We start from the raw sequence: 24533 nt of genomic DNA, 5'->3' as shown, positions 1-24533 counted from the left end.
TTGCTGTCAAGATAAATAAATCCGCGCTGCAGCTGAATGGCGTACCTGCTAAGCAAATTATGGTTAACGTTAAAACAAAGTAACATCCCAGTAAAACCTTACCATACCATACCTGCAAAGCAATTGCCAAAAAAAACAGTAAAAAATAAAACATTTTTTAACACAACCTGTGCCTAAAATATATATATGCCGAAGCATGGGGGCATCCTCCCGCAAAAAAGTTATGCTGCGTACATACGTTCAAACTTTTCCACGGGCAAGCCCTCCGTCGGAATTTTGACCGTATGTACGCGGCATTAGGAGCAAAATCGCTCCTCCACCCCTTATGCCCCCATGCTTCGGCATATATGCTCTTTTTTAACTGTGGTGGTGAAATCACCTCCTACAGCACTGGAGTCGCGGCTTTATGTATCGTGGGAGCAAACGCTGTTGCTGTCAAGATAAATAAATCCACGCTGCAGCTGAATGGCGTACCTGAAAACATGAAAAATGGTTAACAATAACACAGTAAACAGTAAAGTATAAAAAATTTGAGAGAAGAGAGAGAGAGAGAGAGAGAGAGAGAGAGAGAACAATAAAACGACAACTATTTTTGGTTTTTATATTTTATATTTTTTTTGGTTTTTTTATTTTACTTTTTTTTTTTTTTTTTTTTTTTTTTATACACTTTTTTTTGAACTGTAAACTGTAACTGTAACGGTTCGGGTCTCTCAAAATGCGATGGCATCTTGGGAGACCCTGTGTTAGTGTGCCTAGCCTGTGAAATGCTGTACCCTACGCTAATACTTCACTAGTGTGTGGTAGCGTTCAAAACACTCACCCTGACAAAGACCAGGCTGGCCAGGACAGCGTGGACAATAAGAACGGGTGTCACGCCTATATCCGCGCTTGCTACAGACACGACATCTTTTTTGGGGGGCTCGTTGGGTAGGGGTACTCGGGAGGACATAAGAATAATGCCTCTCATACAGCCGGCTTACTGCATTTGGTTGGGAATGGTGAGGTACAGAACCGTCTGGAAACAGAAGCTCTGTGACAACCTCTCTTTGGAAGAAAAGAAAGGTTAATGTTCCGCCTGAAGCTTTGTATAGCACAAAAGCATTCAGCAAAGCCAATTGAAATAAGTAAGCAGACACTTTTTTGTACCAGCGTCTGGTCTTACGGGAAGTTAGATACGGCGCTAACATCTGGTCATTGAGGTCCACCCCTCCCATATTTTTGTTATATTCGTGGACACAGAGGGGTTTCTCCACAATACCAGTCGCCGTAGAAATTTGGACCGTCGTGTCTGCATGAAGGGAGGTAAGAACGAAAACATTCTTATTATGCCTCCACTTCATAGCGAGCAAATTATTACACCGATAGCAGGCTCTCTCCCCCAGCCTAAGACGGGAATCTACAAGCCGCTGGGGAAAGCCCCGGCGATTAGGTCGCACGGTGCCACATGCTCCAATCTGATTATCAAATAAATGACTAAACAGTGGCACGCTGGTGTAATAGTTGTCCACGTACAAGTGGTACCCCTTTCCGAATAAGGGTGACACCAATTTCCACACTATCTTGCCAGCGCTTCCTATGTAATCAGGGCAGTTCTCCGGCTCTACGTAACTATCTTTACCCTCATAAACCATAAAGCTCCATGCATAGCCTGTGGCCCTGTCACAGCACTTATAGAGCTTGACCCCGTACCTGGTACGCTTGTTGGGAATGTACTGTTTGAATGACAAGCGACCAGTAAACTTAACCAGGGACTCATCAACGCAGACAACTTTTTGGGGAATAAACAAGTCTGCAAAACGTTGGTTGAAGTGGTTTATGAGGGGCCGAATTTTGTAGAGCCGATCGTATTCAGGGTCTCCACGTGGACGACAAAGTTCATTGTCACTGAAGTGCAAGAACCGCAAGATCTGCTCGTATCGTGCCCTGGGCATGGAGTTAGAGAACAGGGGCATGTGGTCAGCCGGATGCGTGGACCAATAAGCCCGCATCCGCATAAATTTGTGTGTGCCCATGTTGAGGGAAAGGCCCAGAAACGACTTAAATTCGGAAACCGTAACTGGTTTCCAATCTCTGGCAAGAGACGGCAACTGGGGATTAGCGGCGATGCGTTGACCAGCATATAAATTGGTTTGGTCCACAATAGATCTATAGAGATCTTCCGTGAGATACAGAGAATAAAAATCGAGTGGCGTAAAATCATCTGTATCCACCTGAATACCGGGTTGGGCAGTGAATGGGGGAAGTACGGGTTCTGCAGAAGTGGTGGGCACCCAATTGGGATAGGCGAATTCTGCAGGAAGGGCACTATGGGTACGACGGGCCTGTCTTTGTCTTCTTCTTCTTGGTGGCAGCGGGACACTACTTGTGCTTGCCACCTCGCCAGCTTGAACTGCACTTATGGGACTCGCCACGTCACCACGTGATACTGCAGTGCTGGATGTACGCCCAGGGTGTACTAGGCCGCTGGTGCTTGCCAGTTCACCAAAAGGATGAGCGGCGCTAGTACTGGCTCTATACTCCATACGAGGGACTTCCGGTTCCTGCACCTCAACAACATCAGAAAATCGGGGCCAGGTACGCCTGACAATAGCAGGGACCTCTTCTTCGTCGTCAGAGCTATCTGACATGGAGGCGCTGTCCTCTACAGGTTCGTATTCTGAGCCTGATTCTGACAGATCAGTGTCTTCCTCTTCACTATCTGTCATGCTCAGAAACGTGTAGGCCTCTTCACTAGTGTACCTTCGCTTTGCCATTTTGGGCTCTAAATTTAGGGGTACAGTAGTGAGACTCACAGGTAAAAAAGCACCTAGCCTGTCAGCGACTGTATAAAACGCTACCAAAAAAAACTGTTAGCGATCGCAGGGATCAGGCCTGACTCTGCGAACGCTGCAGTTATGTGTGTTGTGTTTTGTAAGTGACAGTGATCGATCGATACTGCACTTGGGTGGGCTGGGCTGGGCTGGGCTGGGCAGAGGGGCAAAACGCAGGTGCTAGCAGGTATCTGGGCTGATCCTGCTAACAATGCGTTTTTTTAGAACCCTAAATTGCTGGGCACGCTAGTATAGATCTGATCAGATCAGATATTGATCTGTTCGGATACTATACCACTAAGGGAGGTGTATGCTTTGCGCGTGGGTGTTAGCGGTGCTGGCACTAACCTAGCACTGCCTGGGGCGACGCAGACCCTTTCTGACCCTAAAACCAAATTTATATCACCCGCCGGGTGATCAGGGGGTTAAACCTTTATTAGGTAATAAATGGCGGGTGCCCTGATGCTATAAAAAGCGAACTACCAAACCAGCGTCACCCGTAACACTTATACGGTGATCACTGGTGAAAGGGTTAACTAAGGGCAATCAGGGGTTAAAACCTTTATTGGGTATTTATATGGGGGTACCTGAAGCTTTATAAAAAGCTGACGGGGAACCTAAATAACTAAATAACTAACTGGCTAACCAGCGTCACCAGTGACACTTATGCAGCGATCGCTGGTGAAAGGGTTAACTCTAGGGGCAATCAAAGGGTTAAAACCTTTATTAGGTTATATATCGGGGTACCTAACGGTATAAAAACCTGGCGTTGAACCTAAAAAAAAACTAGCTTCCTAGCGGGACCAGTGACACTATTGCAGCGATCAGAAAAACGATCGCTTAGTGACACTGGTAAAAGAGGGTGAAAGGGTTAACTGGGAGGGCAATCAAAGGGTTAAACCTTTATTAGGGGGGGGTAGGGGGCTACCCTGGACCTAAAGGGGCCTAACACTAGCTGCCCTGACACTTTTTACAGTCACAACTGACACTAAATGTAGTGATCAATAAATAAATGAACACTGCATTAGTGACACTGTGACTGGGGGGGGGCGGGGGGCCGATCGGGGGGGTGATCGGGGGGTGACTGGGGTGAAATGTGTGCCTGTGTGTACCTATGTGTCAGTGGACTGTTGGTGCACTTACTTGCGTCTTCACTCCTCGCTGTCCGGTTCAAAAAGACCGCCACGAGGAGTGTGACATCACTTCCTCCTCCTGTGTTTACATTTTCACAGGGGAGGAAGTTCGTCACTGGCCAGGAGCGATCGAGAGGGGATGGGCGGAAACCAACGGCCATCCCCTCATCGCCGATCGCTCCGGCACCGAAAGGGACCGCCGTATCTAGCGGGAGGGGGTCCGATCGGACCCCCCACCCGCTAGAAGGCAATCACGTACATTTACGTGATTCTGCCTGCCTGTGCCATTGTGTTGACGTACATTGGCAATACGGCGGTCCCGAAGTGGTTAAAGGGGTTGTAAAGGTAAATGTTTTTTTCACCTTAATGCATTCTATGCATTAAGGTGGAAAAACATCTGACAGTCCCGGCACCCCCAGCCCCCCTGTTTTACTTACCTGACCCCTCGAATGTCCCGCACACGTCCCCCGACGTCCTTTCCACCGTTCAGCCTGGCCGCTGATTGGCTGGAGTGGATGGATGGAAAGCAGCGCAGCCATTGGCTCGCACTGCTGTCAATCACATCCACTGACGCGGAGCGCCGGGGGCGGGGCCGTGTGATACAGCGAGCAGCTATAGCCGCCGGCTGTATCACGGGAGCGCGCCCGCAGATGCTTCTCACCATGCGAGGGAGCTCACATGAACGTGAGAAGCATCTGCCGGAGGAAGCAGAGACAGCCGCCGAGGGACCCCAGAAGAGCAGGTTCAGGGCCACTTTGTGCAAAACGAGCTGCACAGTGGAGGTAAGTATAACATGTTTTTTATTTTAAATAAATAAAAAAATTCCCTTTACAATCCCTTTAACTTTGAAAACAATACTCAATCATGTGCAAGCAAAATCAAAACAAACTGCATTTGTGCTTGCACATGATTGGACGATGGAAGTGCTTCGGATTATTCAGGAGGCTTTGGGGATAATTCCCTTGTACAAAGTGTAAAGGTGAGAGCAGATATCCCTGTCTTGTACCTCTGCCCAGTGAAAAAAAAAAATCTGAGTTGCAAACTTGGAATAGTAGGCAAGTATTTTCAATTGACAACAAAAACACCTACTCTAAACTGTGCTTTTAGCTATTCTATCTGATTTTGTACATTATTTTAATTGTATTGACTTTTTTTATTTTACAGGTCCACCTGGGCCTCCAGGTAAGAAATTACATTACTGTGTAATTATTATTTTAAATGCTGTATAATGTGCCTTCATTTTACATTTCTCTTTGTTGTTTAATATTTAAATATCAAACCCTTATACTATTGCCAAGTTTTCAGGTGGGTGTGTTTTCACTTGATTAAACTGGCATTCTTATTAAAAGGCACTTAAAGCCGAACTCCAGGCAAACAGCTAAATACATAAATGGAATGCACATATTTCTGTCAATTCAATTCTGAGCTTTACATCAGGAGCATCAACAGAAGGAGATCCGATTTTTCATTACTACAGTTCAGTAATGTTCCAGGTCTAGTCTGATGGAGTTGATGGAGAAGCAGTTCATTCCTCTGTCACGCTGCTCTCCCCTCCTATGAGCTGTTTCTCCCTCCACCAGTCTAAGCCCTGCTGTGCAGAAGTTTTCAAGAGGCTGATACCAAGGTAAATTCAGAGACTTACACTGCTTGCATTTATAAAAAATTTATGATAAATAATAATGAATATAGAGCTATGTCAGTTTAGAACCTTTATATCTATTTGGAGCTTAACCTCAACATTAGGTTTGGTAATTTTTTTTATGAATAATTTCCTTTGGATAAAAGTTAGAACTAATATATCACTGAAATCAGACTCCTGTAAGCTCCTATGGGGGAGAAATCTAATTTGGGTATGGGAAACCCTATCCTTTGAAAAGTAACAGCAGCCCAAAAAAAAGAAACAATGTATAATAGATATTTTCTAGTTTGCCTGTGCAGGGCTAAGGTTAGAAATAACAGAAAAAAAAAATGGAAAAACTTTTTTTATTGGTGCATTTATATATAAGCCCCACTGGGTTTTATAAATTTGGTAGGGGAAGCCATTGTACCATTTCAAAAGATCACTGCATCTCTGTGTGCTACAGCCTTTTTTTTCTCTTAATCTCTTACCGCCTCCTCCGATACTACATAAACCAGAATTAGAAGCAAATCAGGATATGAAATTTGTGTTTGTATAATTGATCTTCTATACATGTTATCTATTTAGGACCACCTGGTATTGATGGAATGGATGCCATGCCAGGGTACAATGGAACAGATGGTCTGCCTGGATTGCCAGGGAGCAAAGGGGAACCTGGTGATAATGGAAAGAGAGGAAAAATAGGTAGGTTTGTCCACCTCCAGTGCTGATAGTGGACGGATTAGTAGGGACAGCCCTGAACTATCTTTGCAGCTTCTTCCAGGTTCTTGTCCCTCCTCTTCAGCCTTTGAGGTGGTGACATATGATGTAACATCTGTGTATGAAGGCTGGAGTTACATTATTCCATTAACGAGCTGCAACTGTACACTGCACTGCACATCCATTGCACCCAGTTTAAACTATTTTAAAGCTAAAAGAGGAAATGGTTTTGGGCAGAAGAACGTAAAGTCTCTTCTCCCTCCCATAAAATTAAGTTATCAAACACGTCAATCATTTAATAAGTGCCCAAAAAAAAAGTGTTATCCTGCGCTACCTAAAAATTACCTACAACTGGGCTGATAATGGGAGGCTGCCAGTGGCCAGCGCCCCCCTGTCCATGCGCCCGGCACTCTAATCTACACGCAGGGCGCCGGATGCATGGATTCCAATAGGTCTTGTTTTCATTTTTAACCTCCCTGGTGGTATGATTATCTACGATTTTTGATGCTCAAAGCGGTACAATGTTTTGCATGGAAATTTGGCGTTTTATATTGTAGGCCTGTAATTCTTAAGAATAACACACTTAAATCTGTCCAAACAGTAGTCTAGTAGACAACCCGAGTATGATAACGTTTTAAACACCAAATCATAAATTATAAAATAATAAATAACTATAAATAATTATAACAAATAATAATATAATAATAATAAAAAATATTCAATAATGTAATCAAATCAAAAACACTGAAATTTGCTCAGTTACAGAATTGTCACTGTCATTACTTTCAGTGTTTAATGACGAATTTCCCCACAAATCACTATTGCTCAATTCCGCAAGTGATTCTAAATTATTATCACTGTTTTTTCTAGCTGGTCTAAAACTGCTTTTGATGTAAAGGGATGCTTGGACAATCTCCAGTTTCCAGGCAGAAAGAACAGTGTATATAATATAAAACTGCATGCAGGGCACTGGACAAAGTACTAGGGATAGCAGGGATATGAAATAATGTGATACAGTAATGTAATCTGTAAGATTACAGTGTACAGTATGTGTAACTTTTCAACTTTTAGAAATTGGCGCCGGACTCCATCCCCGTGCGTCACAACGATTGCAGGGAATGGAGCTCGGCACTGTGATACATCGCAGGATCCTGGGAACAAGGTAATAGACATGTGCATTCGTTTTCGTCCGAATGCATTTTCGTCCTAATTTCAGCTATTTTCGTTTTCGTTTTGACAAACGATAACGAAAGCACAAAATCCGAAAAACGAAAGATCCGACATAAATAAATGCTTTATTTTCGTTTTCATTGTTACAACAGTTAGATATAGAATAGGAGATTTGACGTGACTCTGACAATAACAATCTGTCTATAGAACCTATGGTCGAATGTGCCTAACCTTACCTCTATTAGTCCAAGATTATATAGAGAAAATATTCGACAGAGAAAAAAGATTTGACAGAGAGAAAAGATTCTGCAAGTTACTGTCCTAAAAAGTGTTTGGGGACCCGGGTCCTGCCCCAGGGGACATGTATCAATGCAAAAAAAGTTTTAAAAACGGCCATTTTTTCGGGAGTAGTTATTTTAATAATGATTAAAGTGAAACAATAAAAGTATAATATTCCTTTAAATTTCGTAGGGGGGGGGGGGGTTGTCTATAGTATGCCTGTGAAGGGGCGCATGTTTCTGGTGCTTAGAACTGTCCCTGCACAAAGTGTCATTTATGCAGGAAAAAAAGTCCTTTAAAATCACTCGCAGCTATTATGAATTGTCGGCTCCCGTAATACAGAGAACACTCATTGAAAGTCATTGATAAAAAAATAAATAAATAAAAAGCGTGGGGGTCCCCCAAATTCAATTACCAGGCCCTTCAGGTCTGGTATGGATATTAAGGGGAACCCCGCGTCAAATTTTTAAAAAAATTGACGTGGGGTTCCCCCTAAAAATCCATACCAGACCCTTTATCCGAGCACTCAACCTGGCAGGCCGCAGGAAAAGAGGGGGGGACGAGAGAGCGCCCCCCCTCCCTCCTGAACCGTACCAGGCCACATGCCCTCAACATTGGGAGGATGCTTTGGGGGTCTGTGACCCCTCAAAGCACCTTGTCCCCATGTTGATGAGGACAAGGGCCTCATCCCCACAACCGTGGCCGGTGGTTGTGGAGGTCTGCGGGCGGGGGGCTTATCAGAATCTGGAAGCCCCCTTTAACAAGGGGACCCCCAGATCCCGCCCCCCCCCTGTTTGAAATGGTAAGGGGGTACAAAAGTACCCCTACCATTTCACAAAGAAAGTGTAAAAAATGGTTAAATAAAACAAACACACTTTTGAAAAATTCCTTTATTAAAAATAAAAAAATAAAAAAAAGATTCCAGCGGCGGTAATCCACTCTTGCTATCCAGCGACGGACGGTCATCTCTCCAGCGATGGCTCATCTCATCCAGCGCAGCGAATCCATCCTTCTTCTGTCTCCGTGGAGGAGACACTGTAGGCATTCCGGCGGCTTGACGTTTCTTATATACGGAGGGCGGGGCCACCCGTCACCTGACCCCGCCCCCCTCTGACGCAAGGGGAAACCCAGGGTTCCCTGTGACGTATGGGTGACCCCGCCCCCCTCTGATGTAACGGAAACCTTCCTGTGTTGTGATGGATTCGCTGCGCTGGATGAGATGAGCCATCGCTGGAGAGATGACCGTCCATCGCTGGATAGCAAGAGTGGATTACCGCCGCTGGAATCTTTTTTTTATTTTTTTATTTTTAATAAAGGAATTTTTCAAAAGTGTGTTTGTTTTATTTAACCACTTTTTACACTTTCTTTGTGAAATGGTAGGGGTACTTTTGTACCCCCTTACCATTTCAAACAGGGGGGGGCGGGATCTGGGAGTCCCCTTGTTAAAGGGGGCTTCCAGATTCTGATAAGCCCCCCGCCCGCAGACCTCCACAACCACCGGCCACGGTTGTGGGGATGAGGCCCTTGTCCTCATCAACATGGGGACAAGGTGCTTTGAGGGGTCACAGACCCCCAAAGCATCCTCCCAATGTTGAGGGCATGTGGCCTGGTATGGTTCAGGAGGGAGGGGGGGCCGCTCTCTCGTCCCCCCCTCTTTTCCTGCGGCCTGCCAGGTTGCGTGCTCGGATAAAGGGTCTGGTATGGATTTTTAGGGGGAACCCCACATCAATTTTTTTTTTAATTTGACGCGGGGTTCCCCTTAATATCCATACCAGACCTGAAGGGTCTGGTTATGGATATTTAGGGGGAACCCCACGTCAAATTTTTTCTTACATTTGAGGCAGGGTCCCCCTTAATATCCATACCAGACCTGAAGGGCCTGGTAATTGAATTTGGGGGACCCCCACGCTTTTTTTTAAATTTATTTATTTATTTTTTTATCAATGACTTTCAATGAGTGTTCTCTGTATTACCGGAGCCGACAATTCTAATAGCTGCGAGTGATTTTAAAGAACTTTTTTTCCTGCATAAATGACACTTTGTGCAGGGACAGTTCTAAGCACCAGAAACATGAGCCCCTTCACAGGCATACTATAGACAACCCCCCCCTACGAAATTTAAAGGAATATTACACTTTTATTGTTTCACTTTAATCATTATTAAAATCACTGCTCCCGAAAAAACGGCCGTTTTTAAAACTTTTTTTTTGCATTGATACATGTCCCCTGGGGCAGGACCCGGGTCCCCAAACACTTTTTAGGACAGTAAGTTACAAATTAGCCTTTAAAATTAGCACTTTAGATTTTGAACGTTGGAGTCCCATAGACTTTAATAGGGTTCTAAAGTATGCTATATACTAGCTCCGTCGAATCTTCTTTATACATTCGACAGACACCATAAGCCTTCAAAGACAGATTCAACCGTAATTCATGTGGATGTGGATGTCGGACGAATACAATTTTTGAACGAAAAACGAAATAAATAAAAACGAATTTCGGGAGTAACTAAATAAATTAAGTTTTCGGACGAAAACGAAATTCCGAAACGAAATATTTTACTCTGCACATGTCTACAAGGTAAGTAACTTTGCCTGGATCCTGCGATGCGATCCCGAGTGTGGTTCGGGGTTAGAGCTTTTGGTACTGAATATCCACCCCGAGCCTCACTCTGGAATACCTCTAAGGAGGTTAATGCACGTGATTAGAACCTGAGACTCTTACAGGCTTCAAAAAAGGGTGAGCCCGCCCAGTTGTGTAACAATAGCAAATTTATATATATATATATATATATATATATATATATATATATATATACACATACATGTGTGGGTGTCCTGACTGACTGGGGATCACCCGCACCCCCCAAAAAAACAGCTGCCACTGGTGGCCACATCCAACCTAATTGTGTTCCCACAAATTGAAATAAAAAGTGCACCTATACCCTCTGTGCTGTATGTATTAAACCATTAACATAGAAACTTTACACCATGACTTGCATAAAATATCATTAAAGTGTTTTTGCATGTATAACTTCCTCCAAACTAAATTTTCAATGCAAAATGAATAAAGTATACAAAAAAGTCCTTAAACTTTTAAAACTATATAGTGCAGTTCATTTAGTTGTTCTCAACAATGTGATCCAGAGAAGAGGTGCTAGTGCTTGCATTAATTAGGTGACTTACCAGCAATAGGATCCAAATAAAAAGTGCTGGTGCTTCAGTGATTCCCAAACCCCTTCCAAACTATGTTCTCACCTTGACTTATGACCTCTCTTGCTAGGTCAAATCACGCAGTCCCCTATATGAGGTCAACCCTAAACACTTTCAATCTGAATGCAATCAGGCAGGCCCTTGCACTACATAGTTGAAGGTAAATTTAAAGGAAATTAAACCCCTGTCTTCTTCCACCTCTTTCTCTCTCTTTCCTGGCATTCTGACCCTCTGTTTGCAATCGTGACCTAAGTCACCTAATTAATGCAAGCACTAGCACCTCTCCTCTGGATCACATTGTTGAGAACCACTAAATGAACTGCACTATATAGTTTTAAAAGTTTAAGGACTTTTTTGAAGGATTATACTTTATTCATTTTGCACTGAAAATTTTGTTTGGAGGAAGTTATACATGCAAAAGCACTTTAAAGATATTTTATGCAATTCATGGTATAAAGTTTCTATATTGATGGTTTAATACATCCAACACAGAGGGTATAGGCGCAGCAACATTGCACTTTTTATCAATCATTTAATCCATGGATTTCTGAAAGATAAAATTTTTTTTATTAAAATAATTGTAATACTGAACAATAATATATATAGCGTTTTAGACTATTTTTAGGCACGTCGATTTTATAAAAATATTATTTGTAAATTCTACCAAGATGTGCATGGTTTTTTTAAATAAAGATAATATTCTGTATATCCATGTAAGAGCATGCACCTGCGTTAAACCTTATGCTTCATATACCCAATCATCTTCAAAGTTTCAAAGTTTGAAGTCTCCTACGTGCTTGCAAGGATGAGAGACCAATCACTGGTGATATTTGTACATGGATGCTTACACACTTGCCCTGCGTTTCACTCGAAGGGGGTAGCCCACACACCTGTGGGTGCATGGACCAAGTTATTATACAGCAGTGTGTACACAAGGAATTAGTGGACTATTGTATTAATGTTTTTTCCGAATGAAAGCTGTTCTTTATGTAACTAAATTAAAAACACCATTTAGTCCTCATTGGGTATGGGTAATAATAGTGGGTAATATGGGTAATACACTAGTATGAATGCTTACCAATGTTCGCTTTAAATCAGAACACCAATCAATGCTCTTTGAGTTCTTGAGGTCTTGTAATCATCCCTACTTCATCATGGCATAGAAAGATGCATATATGCATGGATTCAATACATAATCAAATACAATTAAAAACAGTTGTCGTTACAAAGTGGATATTATTATCCAATACAGTTCAAAATGTCAACTCAATATATCAAAGTGCTGTATACTGAATATGTGCCAAAGTCCAAACAACACTTTTAGTACAAATTCAAGGATTTTTTTTTCTTATGCAGTGCATAACCATAATCTCACCTCCCCACTATCTACTACCCTTACCAAACTTACCAGCGTGCCCCTATAATTTCTAAGAAAGTCTATTCTCATATGAAGTTTATTCATACACCAGAGAGCTTTATCCTCTACAATTTCTTCCACAATTTCTTCCAACCTCAACAGTTCTAACAATGTAGGTGCATAACGTTTAGGGCAACACAAGAGATCAACAGATGCTGTATTTATTCAATCAAAATATATAAAAAATGTAAAAACTTACAGTCAGCAAGTGTTCAACCAGCTATGAGGATAAAAAATATAGGTATGTAGAGTATTCTGAATGCCACACCACACTTCTGTTGCATGTGCACACCCCTTCTTGCGCAATGTCTTCACCGTACTGTGATCTTGTGACGCATTTCATCATATACTGACGTTTTCAAGAACAACTTCTCTGTCGCTAAGCAACTGGGATTCCACTATTTAGGCCTCATGCAAACTGGACATTTTAAAGTCCCCCCCCCCATCCCCCAAAAGCCCTTTCCCCTGCTTTAGAAGTACTTTTTTATTTTAAGAACTTTATTGGAAGATTTTTGAAACTGAACAATACAAACAATAGTGGTGTTAGAAGAATCACAGGTCTCTCAGCCAAATCATAGGCACAATACAGAGAGCACATACAGTATGTACTGTATAAGCATCTTAAAATATCCAGATATGTACAGATGGAAATACTAATAACATTGACTAATTGCAGTAATTTTTTATATGTAATTTGTTTTTGTGTTCATTTTAGGTCAACCAGGAATGAATGGGGAACCTGGTCCAAAAGGGGAGAAGGGAGATCAAGGTGACATTGGTCCTCCGGGGAAGGATGCTATGCCAGGAAAACGGGGTGAAAGGGGTGAAAAGGGTGAGAAAGGAGACAAAGGCGACACCTCTAATGACATCTTTAGTGAAGGTAGGTTACTATGTTGCAGTATATTTAGTGGTTTCTTTACCTAATGAATAGATAATAGGAGTTCCTAGAATATATCATTGCCTTCTACCACCATTTCCAAAGCAGAAGCAGACTCACAGGCTGCAACTCCCTACCTAGGGATTATCCTCATCCCTACATTTCCTTCCATCTTTAATGCTAATTATCTCCCTTATTTAAACAAATACATTGGGCCAGATTCTCCAGGAGATTTCTGCATCTCTTGGCTGTGAATGATCATGGTCAATAAAATGGTGTTGGTTTTGATCTCTATATGTCAGAGACACCATTCTGACTACTTTCCAATCTCACCTCAACAAATTTGTATGGCAAAATAGGCATCCTAAAATACATAAGGCTCATTCATCCATGGGTGGTCCCAACCCTTTAGATGTAATTAAATATTACTTGGCACACAAATTTTCCTAGTTAGTGGCCTGGTGTTCCTTAGCCACTGAGATTCCTTGGTTACAATAATAACCCCTTGGTTATTATAACTTACTGATCCCCAGGAGTTCTGGGGATTTAGCCTTAACACATTCAGAACTGTAGCACATCTTAAAGGATAAGTTCACCTTTAAAAAAATAAAAATAAATGCACATCTTTTTGAATGTAAAAAAAAGAGTGCATTTATTATTTTGGTATTAAGAGCCTGTAAAGCATTGCAAGTGTAATTAGCAGATCATGGGTGCAATGCAAGGCTTCTGCAGACTGTCAGTGTAGCTGTTTGCCCATACCTTGTACAAGCAGGTAGTTAGGCTCGGTTCACACTGGAACCAGCTGCGGATCACACAGGAATGCTGTGCGTCCCCATTCTCTGGTTCAGGGATGAAGCTGGGTTGAATCTTTGTCTGAATTTGACCTCAAAACATGGCTAAGGATGCACAGCGTTTCTGTGCAGTGCGCTCCGCAGCCACCCCAGAGATATGTGAACCGGCTCCATAGAGAGCCGGTCACATTCTCCTGCTTTGCGAATTGGATGCGGGGAAACCTGCATCCAATTCACATTGGTGTAAACCCAGCCTTACTGAATGACAGGAAGAATCAATGAACTACCTAGATCGCTCATCAGAGCCCTGGTAGTTCATTGAGAACTACAAGCCATCAGCGACAATGGCAGTAGCTTTAACTCTCCCATTCACATAAGTTTGTGAATGAATGATTCGACCAAGTGGGTGGAGCCCCGCTCAGCCATTTTTTTTTTTTATTGTGACAGTGGGTGTGGGGAGAAGCTCTCTGGCCCTCTGTCACAACGGGGGGAATTGGGGCTGCTGCATCAGTAATATGTTACATCCTGAATACAAATGTAATGTTATAGAAGGTGAGTTTATCCTTTAACCTTTTTCAAGTTTAGCAATCACTACTTATAACAACATATTCTTGTTAGTGTTTTGCTACACTTGTACCATTATCACCCTATAATGATGTATAGAACATGCTATCACGTTTTTCTCAAGAATTACCCTTCACTAACATATTTATGAAAACTGTTGTTCTTATTAAAATGTAATAACAGACAATAAATAGAAACAACCAATGGTACAATATTTGAATTATATTATCACACATTTACAGGTATGAAAGGGGAAATGGGACCTCCTGGGCCACCAGGTCCTCCTGGTCCTCCAGGACCTATGGGTCCACCAGGAAGGAAGAAAATCAAGTCTGAGAAACTCATGCAGACCTTAAGCAGTAAATGCACAGGTAAGACTGAAAGTAGGACATAATTGTTTAAAGTTTCTGTTCTGCTATAGAAAAAATGTAGCTTTGTATTTGTGTATCGTTGTGCCCTGTAGTCTGGGAGGCAGAGAAGTTATAGAGTGCTTTATCAACACGTGGAGGCATTCATAATACATGAGCAGGCTTCTGAGTATATCAAAACAGGAACAGAAACTAACTGGTACATAGAAAGTATTAAAGATTTACCACCTGAAAAATACCACATCTACAGGTTAGAGGTATGATTTCTACAATTTCCCATGATAGTACAAAAATATTTTGCTTCAATATTGCAAAATGCAGACAGCACACCAGACTGTGTCCAGTATTGGATCAACATGGAATAAAGCCTTTTTTTTTTTTTTTTTTTTAGATCCATGATGATTATATATTTTAGGGGATGGGTAACAATCCTACTGAGAAGTAATGCAGGACCTGATGGCAGTTAGCCCTTGGGCATCCATGCCTGGCCACCAGTATGGTTCAGATTGTCTTTGCTTAGAATTCCGTGGTAATTCTCAAGTTGTGTAAGGCACTCTCTGAAGGTCTCTGGTACTAGTAAACAATGAGATACACAGACATAGCTATCAACTAAGGACAGCTCATGTGTAATCCTCTAATAAGGTCATAGAACAGAGCTCAATTTATTACAGGTATTTGGGGGTTTGTTTTGTACAATGTCCAATAATTTTATTTGTACTGGGTGTGTAAGATAGACTTGTTCTAGGAAACAGATTCCCAATTTCTGACACACTGGTTTCGCATCTGGTCATGTGTTATTTTGTGCACAACGTTCTTAACCTTTGGACACTGATTGCATAGGGTTAAATAGAACTGTTGTGATAAGACCATCAACAACTTATAGATTTGGTGCAGCAAAACGATCCCTGTCCAGTATATCGATGCCTTTATTCACAATGTAGAATTCAGCCTGCACATTGGTTGATTTAAATTTTACACTCACTGGCAGGCATCAAAGCACAATAATATGGTCTTTACCTGACCAGTTTCAGAGTAGGTGCAATAAATGTTTAATTTGTAAGTACCCCTGGCATATTTCCTCATGCAGCAAAGAGACTATGTGAATCATACTGGTGGCCAGGCATGGATGCCCAAGTTCCTGTATCAAGCATCAGGATAATGAAGTAGCCCTGGTTAGCAGATACAATAGTAATAGTTACAGTGCAGAAAAGTTTGTCTAGAATGGAAGAGTCATATTTGTCTACACACTAAGACAGTGACCTCTGGGGTACGAACCTGTCTGATGTAGAGTTATGGCTTTTTTTTTTTTTCATTTTTTTTTTCATTGATGAAACAGTGTATCTTTTTGTAGGGCATGCAGCATAGTTTGCAAAATATACCTGAAGCAGCAATTGTATGAGTATTTCTCCATTGCGATGAATCTCTTGTAGTAGCCTTGTATTGGGCCTGAATATGTGTCTCATAAGAGGCTTATATTGAATTATAGATCCTGCATGGTGCCGTTAGTCCCTTGATTGAGGGATTTTGCCTCAGCCACAGCAGTTTTACTTTGGCTTTAAATTATAATACTCTTTGCAAGAGTTACATTTTGTTTCAGGAGAAATCTTTCTCAAATGCTGACTGAGTTTCTTTTTTCTAAGCCCTTGTACACACGGTCGGAGATTCCGACAATGTGTCCTATCGGACCGTTTTGTCGGATATTCCGACTGTGTGTGGTCTGCATCGGACTGTTTCCATCGGAATCTGACGGACCAAGTTTTTTCCAACTTGCCGGTAAAATTTTCCGACAAAATGCTCCGATCGGACATACTCCGATCATGTGTAGCCTACTCCGACGGACAAAGTGCCAGGCATGCTCAGATCAAATTCCTAGACCAAAGCTATTAGCTACTAGCCTGATCGTAGTCCCGTCGTAACGAAATAACGTCATCACGTTATGTACAATCAGATTTTCCGACAACTTAGTCCGACCGTGTGTATGCAACATCACTTCCGGACCTCTTCCGGAATTAATCCGATGGATTTGGTTGTCGGAATCTCCGACCGTGTGTACAAGGGCTAACAGTCCCCTACAGTTGTATTTGTTACAGCACCCAACTCACAGGTGCCAACTAACTCTCCCAAAGCCGTTATAAATTGTACTGTAGATTTCACTGTCCATGTTGCCAGAATTTCTGTCATTCTGCAACCACATTTAGGTACAAAAACATTCTTCAATGCAGTAAGAGCTGTATCATAAATATCATCTGCTGCTGGAACAGCATAGAAAATATGTTATTTTTCTGCTCCCATGCAGCAAATAAGTATAAACACACATCCTAACAGTAGGAAAGTACTCTTGATTCGCAGCATGTACAATTTTCAAAACATACGAATCCAAGCAGCAAATGGTATTGTTAGCTCAGCACCTTTGTTATGAAAGAAAAAGTGCAGGCTGCTGTACATGTCCCATCGCCAATCTGGTTGTGTCCTGTAATCTAGGCAAGTAGTTTTATACTGCTTTAATAAAAAAGTACAGGTATTTATAATATGCATACTGGATTTTGAGTATATCATAAGGGGAATAGGAACTCAAACCTGTGCAGTGTATAGAAAATATTGTACAAAGTATAGAAAATACTATGTGTAACAACTGAATATAGTGATTAGTACAGGTCAGAGCTATGAACACCACATGTGTTACACAGTTACAGATTAGGCAAGGTTTAAAAAAGACACAAGTCCATCCTATGTGTTTGATTTAATGTCAGTATTTCATTGTATATCCCTGTATGTTGTGGTCGTTCAGGTGCTTATCTAAAAAGTTTTTTGAAATTATCGATGCTCCCCACCGAAACCACTGCCAGTGGAAGAGAATTCCACATCCTAACCACTTTTACAGTAAAGAACCCTCAATGCAGTTTAAGGGTAAAGCTCTTTTCTTCTAGTTTTAGACATGTGTCTTATTAAATTCCCTTTTGCAGAAAAGTTTTATCCCTATTGTGGGGGTCACCAGTACGGTATTTGTACATTGAAATCATATCTCCTCTCAAGCGTCTCCTCTTCAAAGAGAACAAGTTCAGTGCTCGTAATCTATACTCATAACAAACGTCCTCCAGTCCCTTTATTAGTTTTGTTGCCCTTTTCTGGATTTTCTTCAGTTCCAGCACATCCTTCCTGAGGACTGGTGCCCAGAACTGTACAGTGGGAGAATTAGTGTATCTCTGGAGTTAATCCCCTTTTTAATGCATGCCAATATTCTGTTTTCTTTGCTTGCAGCACCTTGGCATTGCATGCCATTGCCGAGCCTGTCATCTACTAGGACCCCCAGGTCCTTTTCCATTCTAGATTTCCCCAGAGGTTCTCTCCCTAGTGAGTAGATTGCATTCGAATTTTTGCCACCCAAATGCATTATTTTACATTTTTCTACATGAAACCTCATTTGCCATGTAGTTGCCCACCCCAATAATTTGTTCAGATCTTCTTGCAAGGTTTCCACATCCCGTGGAGAAGTTATTGCCCTGCTTAGCTTAGCATTGTATGCAAATACAGAGATTGAGCTGTTTATCCCTATCCTCCAGGTCGTTTATGAATACATTAAATAGGATTGGTCACAGGACAGAACCCTAGTAGACCACACTTTCCACCACGGACCATTCTGAATACTCCCCATTTATCACTACCCTCTGAACTTGCCCCTGTAGCAAGTTTTCAATCCATGTACAGTAAATGTTCATGGGGAACTGTGTCAAATGTTTTTGTAAAATCCAGATACACCACGTCTACAGGCCTTCCTTTATCTAAATGGCAGCTCACTGCCTCATAGAAGGTTAATAGATTGGTTTAGCAAGAACGATTCTTCATGAATCCATGCTGATTACTGCTAGTGCTAATGATACCGTTGTCATTACTAAAATCTTGTATATAGTCCCTTATCATCTCCTCCAAGAGCTTGCATCCAATTGATGTTAGGCTAACTGGTCTGTAATTCCCAGGGATGTGACTTAATCCTTTTTTAAATATTGGTGCTACATTGGCTTTTCTCCAATCAGCTGGTACCATTCCAGTCAGTAGACTGTTTGTAAAAATTAGGAACAATGGTCTGGCAATTATTGACTGAGTTCCTTAAGGACCCACGGGTGCAAGCTAGCTGGTCCCAGTGGCGTATTAACGTTAGGTTTTTGAAGTCTAATTCTGTCCTCTGTTAGCCATGAGGGTGCTTCCTGTGACATGTCATGAGGATAAACATTGCAGTTTTTGTTACTGAAGCCCCCCGATTCCCTCATGAAGACTGAAGAGAAGAATACATTCAATACCTTTGCCATCTCTTCATCCTTAGTAACCAGATTCCCTTCATCATTTTTTATCGGACCAATATGATCTGACCTCCCTTTCTTACTATTTATGTACTTAAATAATTTATTGGGATTTTTTTTACTCTCCTCCACTATGACCCTTTCGTGTTTTATCTTAGCCGCCCTGATTGCACCCTTACATTACTTGTTGCATTCTTTGTACAGTTGGAATGCTGATGACGATCCCTCAGCCTTTTATTTTTTTGAAGGCCTTCTCCTTTGCTTTTATATTCATTTTTACGTTGGAGTTAGGCCACTCGGGACTTTTATTAGCTCTTTTAAATGTATTTCCCATTAGGGTGCACTGACTAATGTACTTATTTAATATGCTCTTAAAGCGTACACATTTTTCCTTCATTTTCTTTGTTACTAAGATTTTATCCCAATTATTATCTTCTAGGAAGGATTGTACTTTAGAGGAGTTGGCTCTTTTGAAATTCAGTGTCTTTGTATTCTCCTTATGTTTTCTATTTGTTTATAATAAAACAAATTGACCCGTGATCGCTGTTTCCTAAATTGCCCCATATTTCCACATCTGTGATCAGGTCTGTATTGTTAGTAATCAGTAGGTCTAGTGATGCTATGTTTCTAGCATCACTTTCTCTGGTGCATTTACCATCTGACCCATGAAATTGTCCGGCAAGACATTTAGGAACTGGAGAGCCTTAGATGAATGCATGGTTCCTTCCACCCAGGCTATGTCTGGATAATTAAAATTCACTATTATAATGACACTTCCCATTCTTGCCGCTTATCCAAATTTTGATAGGAGGTCTGCCTCTGGTTAGGGGGCCAATAGCATACTCCCAGTGATACTTTCCCCTTAAGTTTGCTCCCATAAGGGTTCCACCTCCTCCTTTAGTGATGTCATCTTTCACACTCACTTGTACATCATTTTTGATATACAGGCATACCCCTCCCCCTTTTTTACCCTCTCTATCCTGCAATATAGGGAATACCTTCGAATGGTTGTCAGACAATCATGAGAGCTGTCAAACCAAGTCTCTGTAATTCCTAAAAAATTTAAATCCTCCTTATACAAAAGTATTTCTAGTTCTTCCATCTTGTCTGTCAGACTCCTGGCATTGGTGAACATGCCACATAGTTTAGACTGGCCGCATACTATGTTCTTATTGGGTGCTCTGGGGTTGCAAATAGGACTTGTTACTATACTTACCTCCGTTTTTAGTGTGTTTTAGTCAACCTACCACTAATGCCCCCAATACAACCCTCTTGAATATGTTCTGCACTGAATATCTCTACCTCTGGACCCTCCCCCCGTCGTTTAACAGCCCCTCTAACTTTTCAGCCATCTTCACTCCCAGGAGATCTGCACCTTCCCCATTTAGGTGCAGTCCGTCCCTTCTATAGAGCTGGTAATCAACTGAGAAGTCGCCCCTGTTCTCCAGGAACCCAAACCCCTCCTTTCTACACCAGCTTTTCAGCCACTTGTTTACTTCACTAATCTGCCTCTGGCTTTCTGGTGTGGATTGAGGTACTGGTAGTTTTTCTGAAAATACTACCTTGTAGGTCCTTTTCCTCAATTTAGCTTCTAAGCCCCTAAAATCGTTTTTTAGGACACTCCATCTACCTCTGACCTTGTCATTGGTGCCAACGTGCACCATGACAGCCGGGTCTTCCCCAGCCCCTCCCAGTAATCTGTCCACCAGATCTGTGATGTGCCAAACCCAAGCGCCCGGTAGATAACATACAGTTTGGTGCTTACGGTCTTTGTGACCGATTGCCCTTTCTGTCCTTCTAAAAATTGAGCCCCCTACCACCAGAATCTCTTTCCTCTCCGTTGGCTTTACTCCCGACCTCACTGGAAGAATTATTCCCCTGACAACTAGGGGAGTCACTCAGCCCCAGTAGTGCAGGTCCCTGACTGGTTTCACCAATGTCACTCAACAGGGTGTACTTATTGGGATGTTCCAGCCCAGGACTGGCCTCCCTGACTCTTTCCCCTCTATCCTTCCTGACTGTCACCCATCTACTCTGCTTTGGTGCCTGCACCGCTTTGTCTCCAGCTGTCTCTGTGCAGGCCCTTGCCAGCACCTGCCTGATACAATCCCATCTCTCCTTTAGTATGGAGGGACTTATCAGTGTTGACAGTTGCTAGCCTAGATTCAGAACCTGGGCTTCCAGGGAAACAATGTGCTTACATTTTGCACAGCAGTATTCGCCCTTGAACAGATGATCAAGGAACACATACATGCTGCAAGAAGTACACCGAGTTGCATCTCCACACCCAATGGGCATTGTACCCACTAATTTAATGGGGGTTGGGAGTTATAATCTGTCCAAATTAACAACTAGCTTCCTGACACTAATACTCAATACACAGGTTCTCAACAAGACAATGCACAGGTACTCACAGTCTACGTGGCCTCACAGCCCACGTGCCCTTACAGCACTCATGTACTCACAGGCCACGTGCTCTCCTGACACTAATGCTCAACAATACATAGCTTCTCGATAAGACAATACACAGGTACTCGCAAGACTTGTGCACTCACAGCACTCATGTACTCACAGTCCACGTACACACTCAGCCCACGTACAGCACTCGTGCACTCACAGCCCTTGTGCACTCACAATACTCTCAATACACAGGTACTCACAATAAACACAATGCTCAGGTAACTCACAATACACAGGTACTCAGTTACTCCGCAATACACCAGTACTCACAATACTCCACAAAACACAGTGTGCACTGCACAAAACCTTAAATCTTGCTAACCACCATTTTCCCAGTTACCATAATAACATTACTAACAGGAACTTTCAGCTGTTACTTGATGACTCCACTTAATCCAGTTCCACTTGGTCTAAGTTCCAGCAAGCAAAAAAGGTGGCAAGCTCAAAGATGAGCAGGCTCAAAAAGAGTTCTACAGAAAGTTATATAGGGCCTGAAGCACCTGTGACCAATTAACCACTCCCCTTAATTAGTAGTCTGAAGGAAGGAAAGAAAAAAAAAAGGCTGTTTAAAAAATGACAGAAAAGGTATTAAGAAAGCTGCAAGGAAAGAGCCCAAAACGAACCTAAAAATGCAAACACAGCATGTGTCTCTTTACAATTACTACAAATCTTTACATTGTACATTAACCCCTTCCCACCGAGCGTACGCAGATGTGCGTACTCGGCTTCCGGGGGGTATACCGGGATGATGCCCGCACCTGCAGGCATCATCCCGGTACCGTTTTTTTCAGCGGGCGATTGGCTTTCCAGCCATAACAACCGAAGCGGCTAAAAGCCACTCAGCTGTTATGCCGGAGGAGCGGGAGGGGACGTCCCCCCTCCCACCGCCTCCTGCCGCTGTACAGTATATTACAGTATCCTAATAGTAAACACGGAAGCGACGTCATTACGTCACTTCCCGTTTACTTGGCTGCCAATGGCGCCGGTTTAAAAAAAATATACGGTATTCAGAATCGCCGTTTTCGGCGATCTGAATACATTGAAGTGTAAAGGAGGGATTGGGGGTCTTTTATAGTACCTGTCACCACCTATTACTGTCACAAGGGATGTTTACATTCCTTGGGACAGCAATAAAAGTGATCAATTTTTTATTTTTTTTTTAAACAATTTATTCATTCTTCAAATAAATAAAATAAAAAAAATTTACATTTTTTTTAAAGCGCCCGTCGTCCCCGCGAGCTCACGAAGCAAAGAAAACGCATACGGAAGTCGCGCCCGCATATGTAAACGGTGTTCAAATCACACATGTGAGGTATCACCGCGATCGTTAGAGCGAGAACAAAAATTCTAGCACTAGACCTCCTCTGCAACGCTAACCTGGTAACCGTAAAAAAAAATTAAAGCGTTGCCTATTGAGATTTTTAGGTACCGTACTTTGTCGTCAATCCACGAGTGCGTGCAATTATAAAGTGTGACATGTTTGGTATCTATTTACTCGGCTTAACATTATCTTTCACATTATGCAAAAAAATTGGGCTAATTTAACATTTTTTTTTTTAATTCATGAAAGTGTCCCTTTTCCCAAAAAGTTGCGTTTAAAACACCGCTGGGTAAATACCGTGTGACATAAAATATTGCAACAATCGCCGTTTTATTCTCTAGAGTCTTTGCTAAAAAAAATATATATATATATAATGTTTGGGGGTTCCAAGTAATTTTCTAGCATAAAAATATGGATTTTAACTTGTAAACACCATATGCCAAAAATAGGCTTAGTCATGAAAGGGATAAATTACTCTCTGGATCCATAGGGCCTGCTATTCCAAGTAATCAATCTTTTTGGCTGATGTGAATAGAATTGAACTAAAATCAGTTTGAGATGTTTCTGTAATTTTTTAGAATTTGACAAGCTGCACCTACTGCAGGTGGGCCATTCCCTTAGATTTGTATAGGAATGCAAAACTCATCACATCAACAAAAGTCTATAGACACAGGCATTCACAGACAAGCCTTCACTTTTTTCCCCAGTGCACCACTGTATGGTTTACATCTGTATGATTTGGTGTGCTGTGCAAAAAGCAGGTTGTGGTTCATAGGCAATGTGTTGGGGCACCATATAAAATGAATAGGAGCACAAAACACTGCAGCAATGTTTGCCAATGTGGGGCAAAACATTACCATGGTGCAAAAGTCGGTCTCCAGCCCTAAATCTACCCCACTCCCTGTTAGGGACTGGAACCTTACATACTGTATTTTATCAGCATGGAAGTTACAACCATGTCTGAAACATTATTAATGGATTTTTAATTGTGGTAAATGTTAATTTCAACAGTTAAACACTAACAATTATTTACTGGAAAAACAATAGTAATTATTATAAATTATATAAATATTGGATTATTATATCACAATCCAACAGTTAACTTTAATGTTGTGCTATGTAAGTTTATGTTGAAAATGTTTGATTTAATTTCCCAAACCCAAATACACACTGACGACTTCAGAGGAGTTGGTGCCATTGTCCTTGACTTTCACTGCAAATGATAAAGTCTTGAATGTCATCTTTATTTTACTTGTTAGGCAGCTTGAATGGCTTATTGTGTATATTATTAGTAATTTAATTCCTTCATGATGGAGTGTAAAACAACTCTTAACGCCTGAACCCAATTTTGCAACTTTTGACATTTGTTAGTAAAACTGTGCATATCATCACTTATGCCGTGTACACACAGTTGGACTTTACGGCAGAAAAGTCAGACGGAATTATTTCATCGGATATTCCAAGTGTGTGTGGGCTACATCTGACTATTTTTTCCGAAAATT

The 24533-nt window shown here is 41.8% G+C and overlaps 1 protein-coding gene across 2 annotated transcripts in view; it reads left to right on the top strand.

Moving 5' to 3' along the window:
• The window catches only part of GLDN (gliomedin), a 62818-nt gene that overhangs the window by 14803 nt on the left and 23482 nt on the right, over nt 1-24533 (top strand). For both annotated transcript variants that reach the window (XM_077471903.1, XM_077471902.1), the window contains exons 3-6: nt 5108-5125; nt 6150-6266; nt 13071-13235; nt 14830-14958. In XM_077471903.1, the coding sequence (XP_077328029.1) occupies nt 5108-5125; nt 6150-6266; nt 13071-13235; nt 14830-14958 (429 nt within the window). The remainder of the gene's footprint in view (nt 1-5107; nt 5126-6149; nt 6267-13070; nt 13236-14829; nt 14959-24533) is intronic.

The sequence above is a fragment of the Lithobates pipiens genome, unplaced genomic scaffold (assembly GCF_037356315.1).
Source record: "Lithobates pipiens isolate NorthernLeopardFrog02 unplaced genomic scaffold, aLitPip1_a1.2 Scaffold_8, whole genome shotgun sequence".
Classification (NCBI taxonomy): domain Eukaryota; kingdom Metazoa; phylum Chordata; class Amphibia; order Anura; family Ranidae; genus Lithobates; species Lithobates pipiens.
This window is presented reverse-complemented; position numbering and strand designations above follow the sequence as displayed.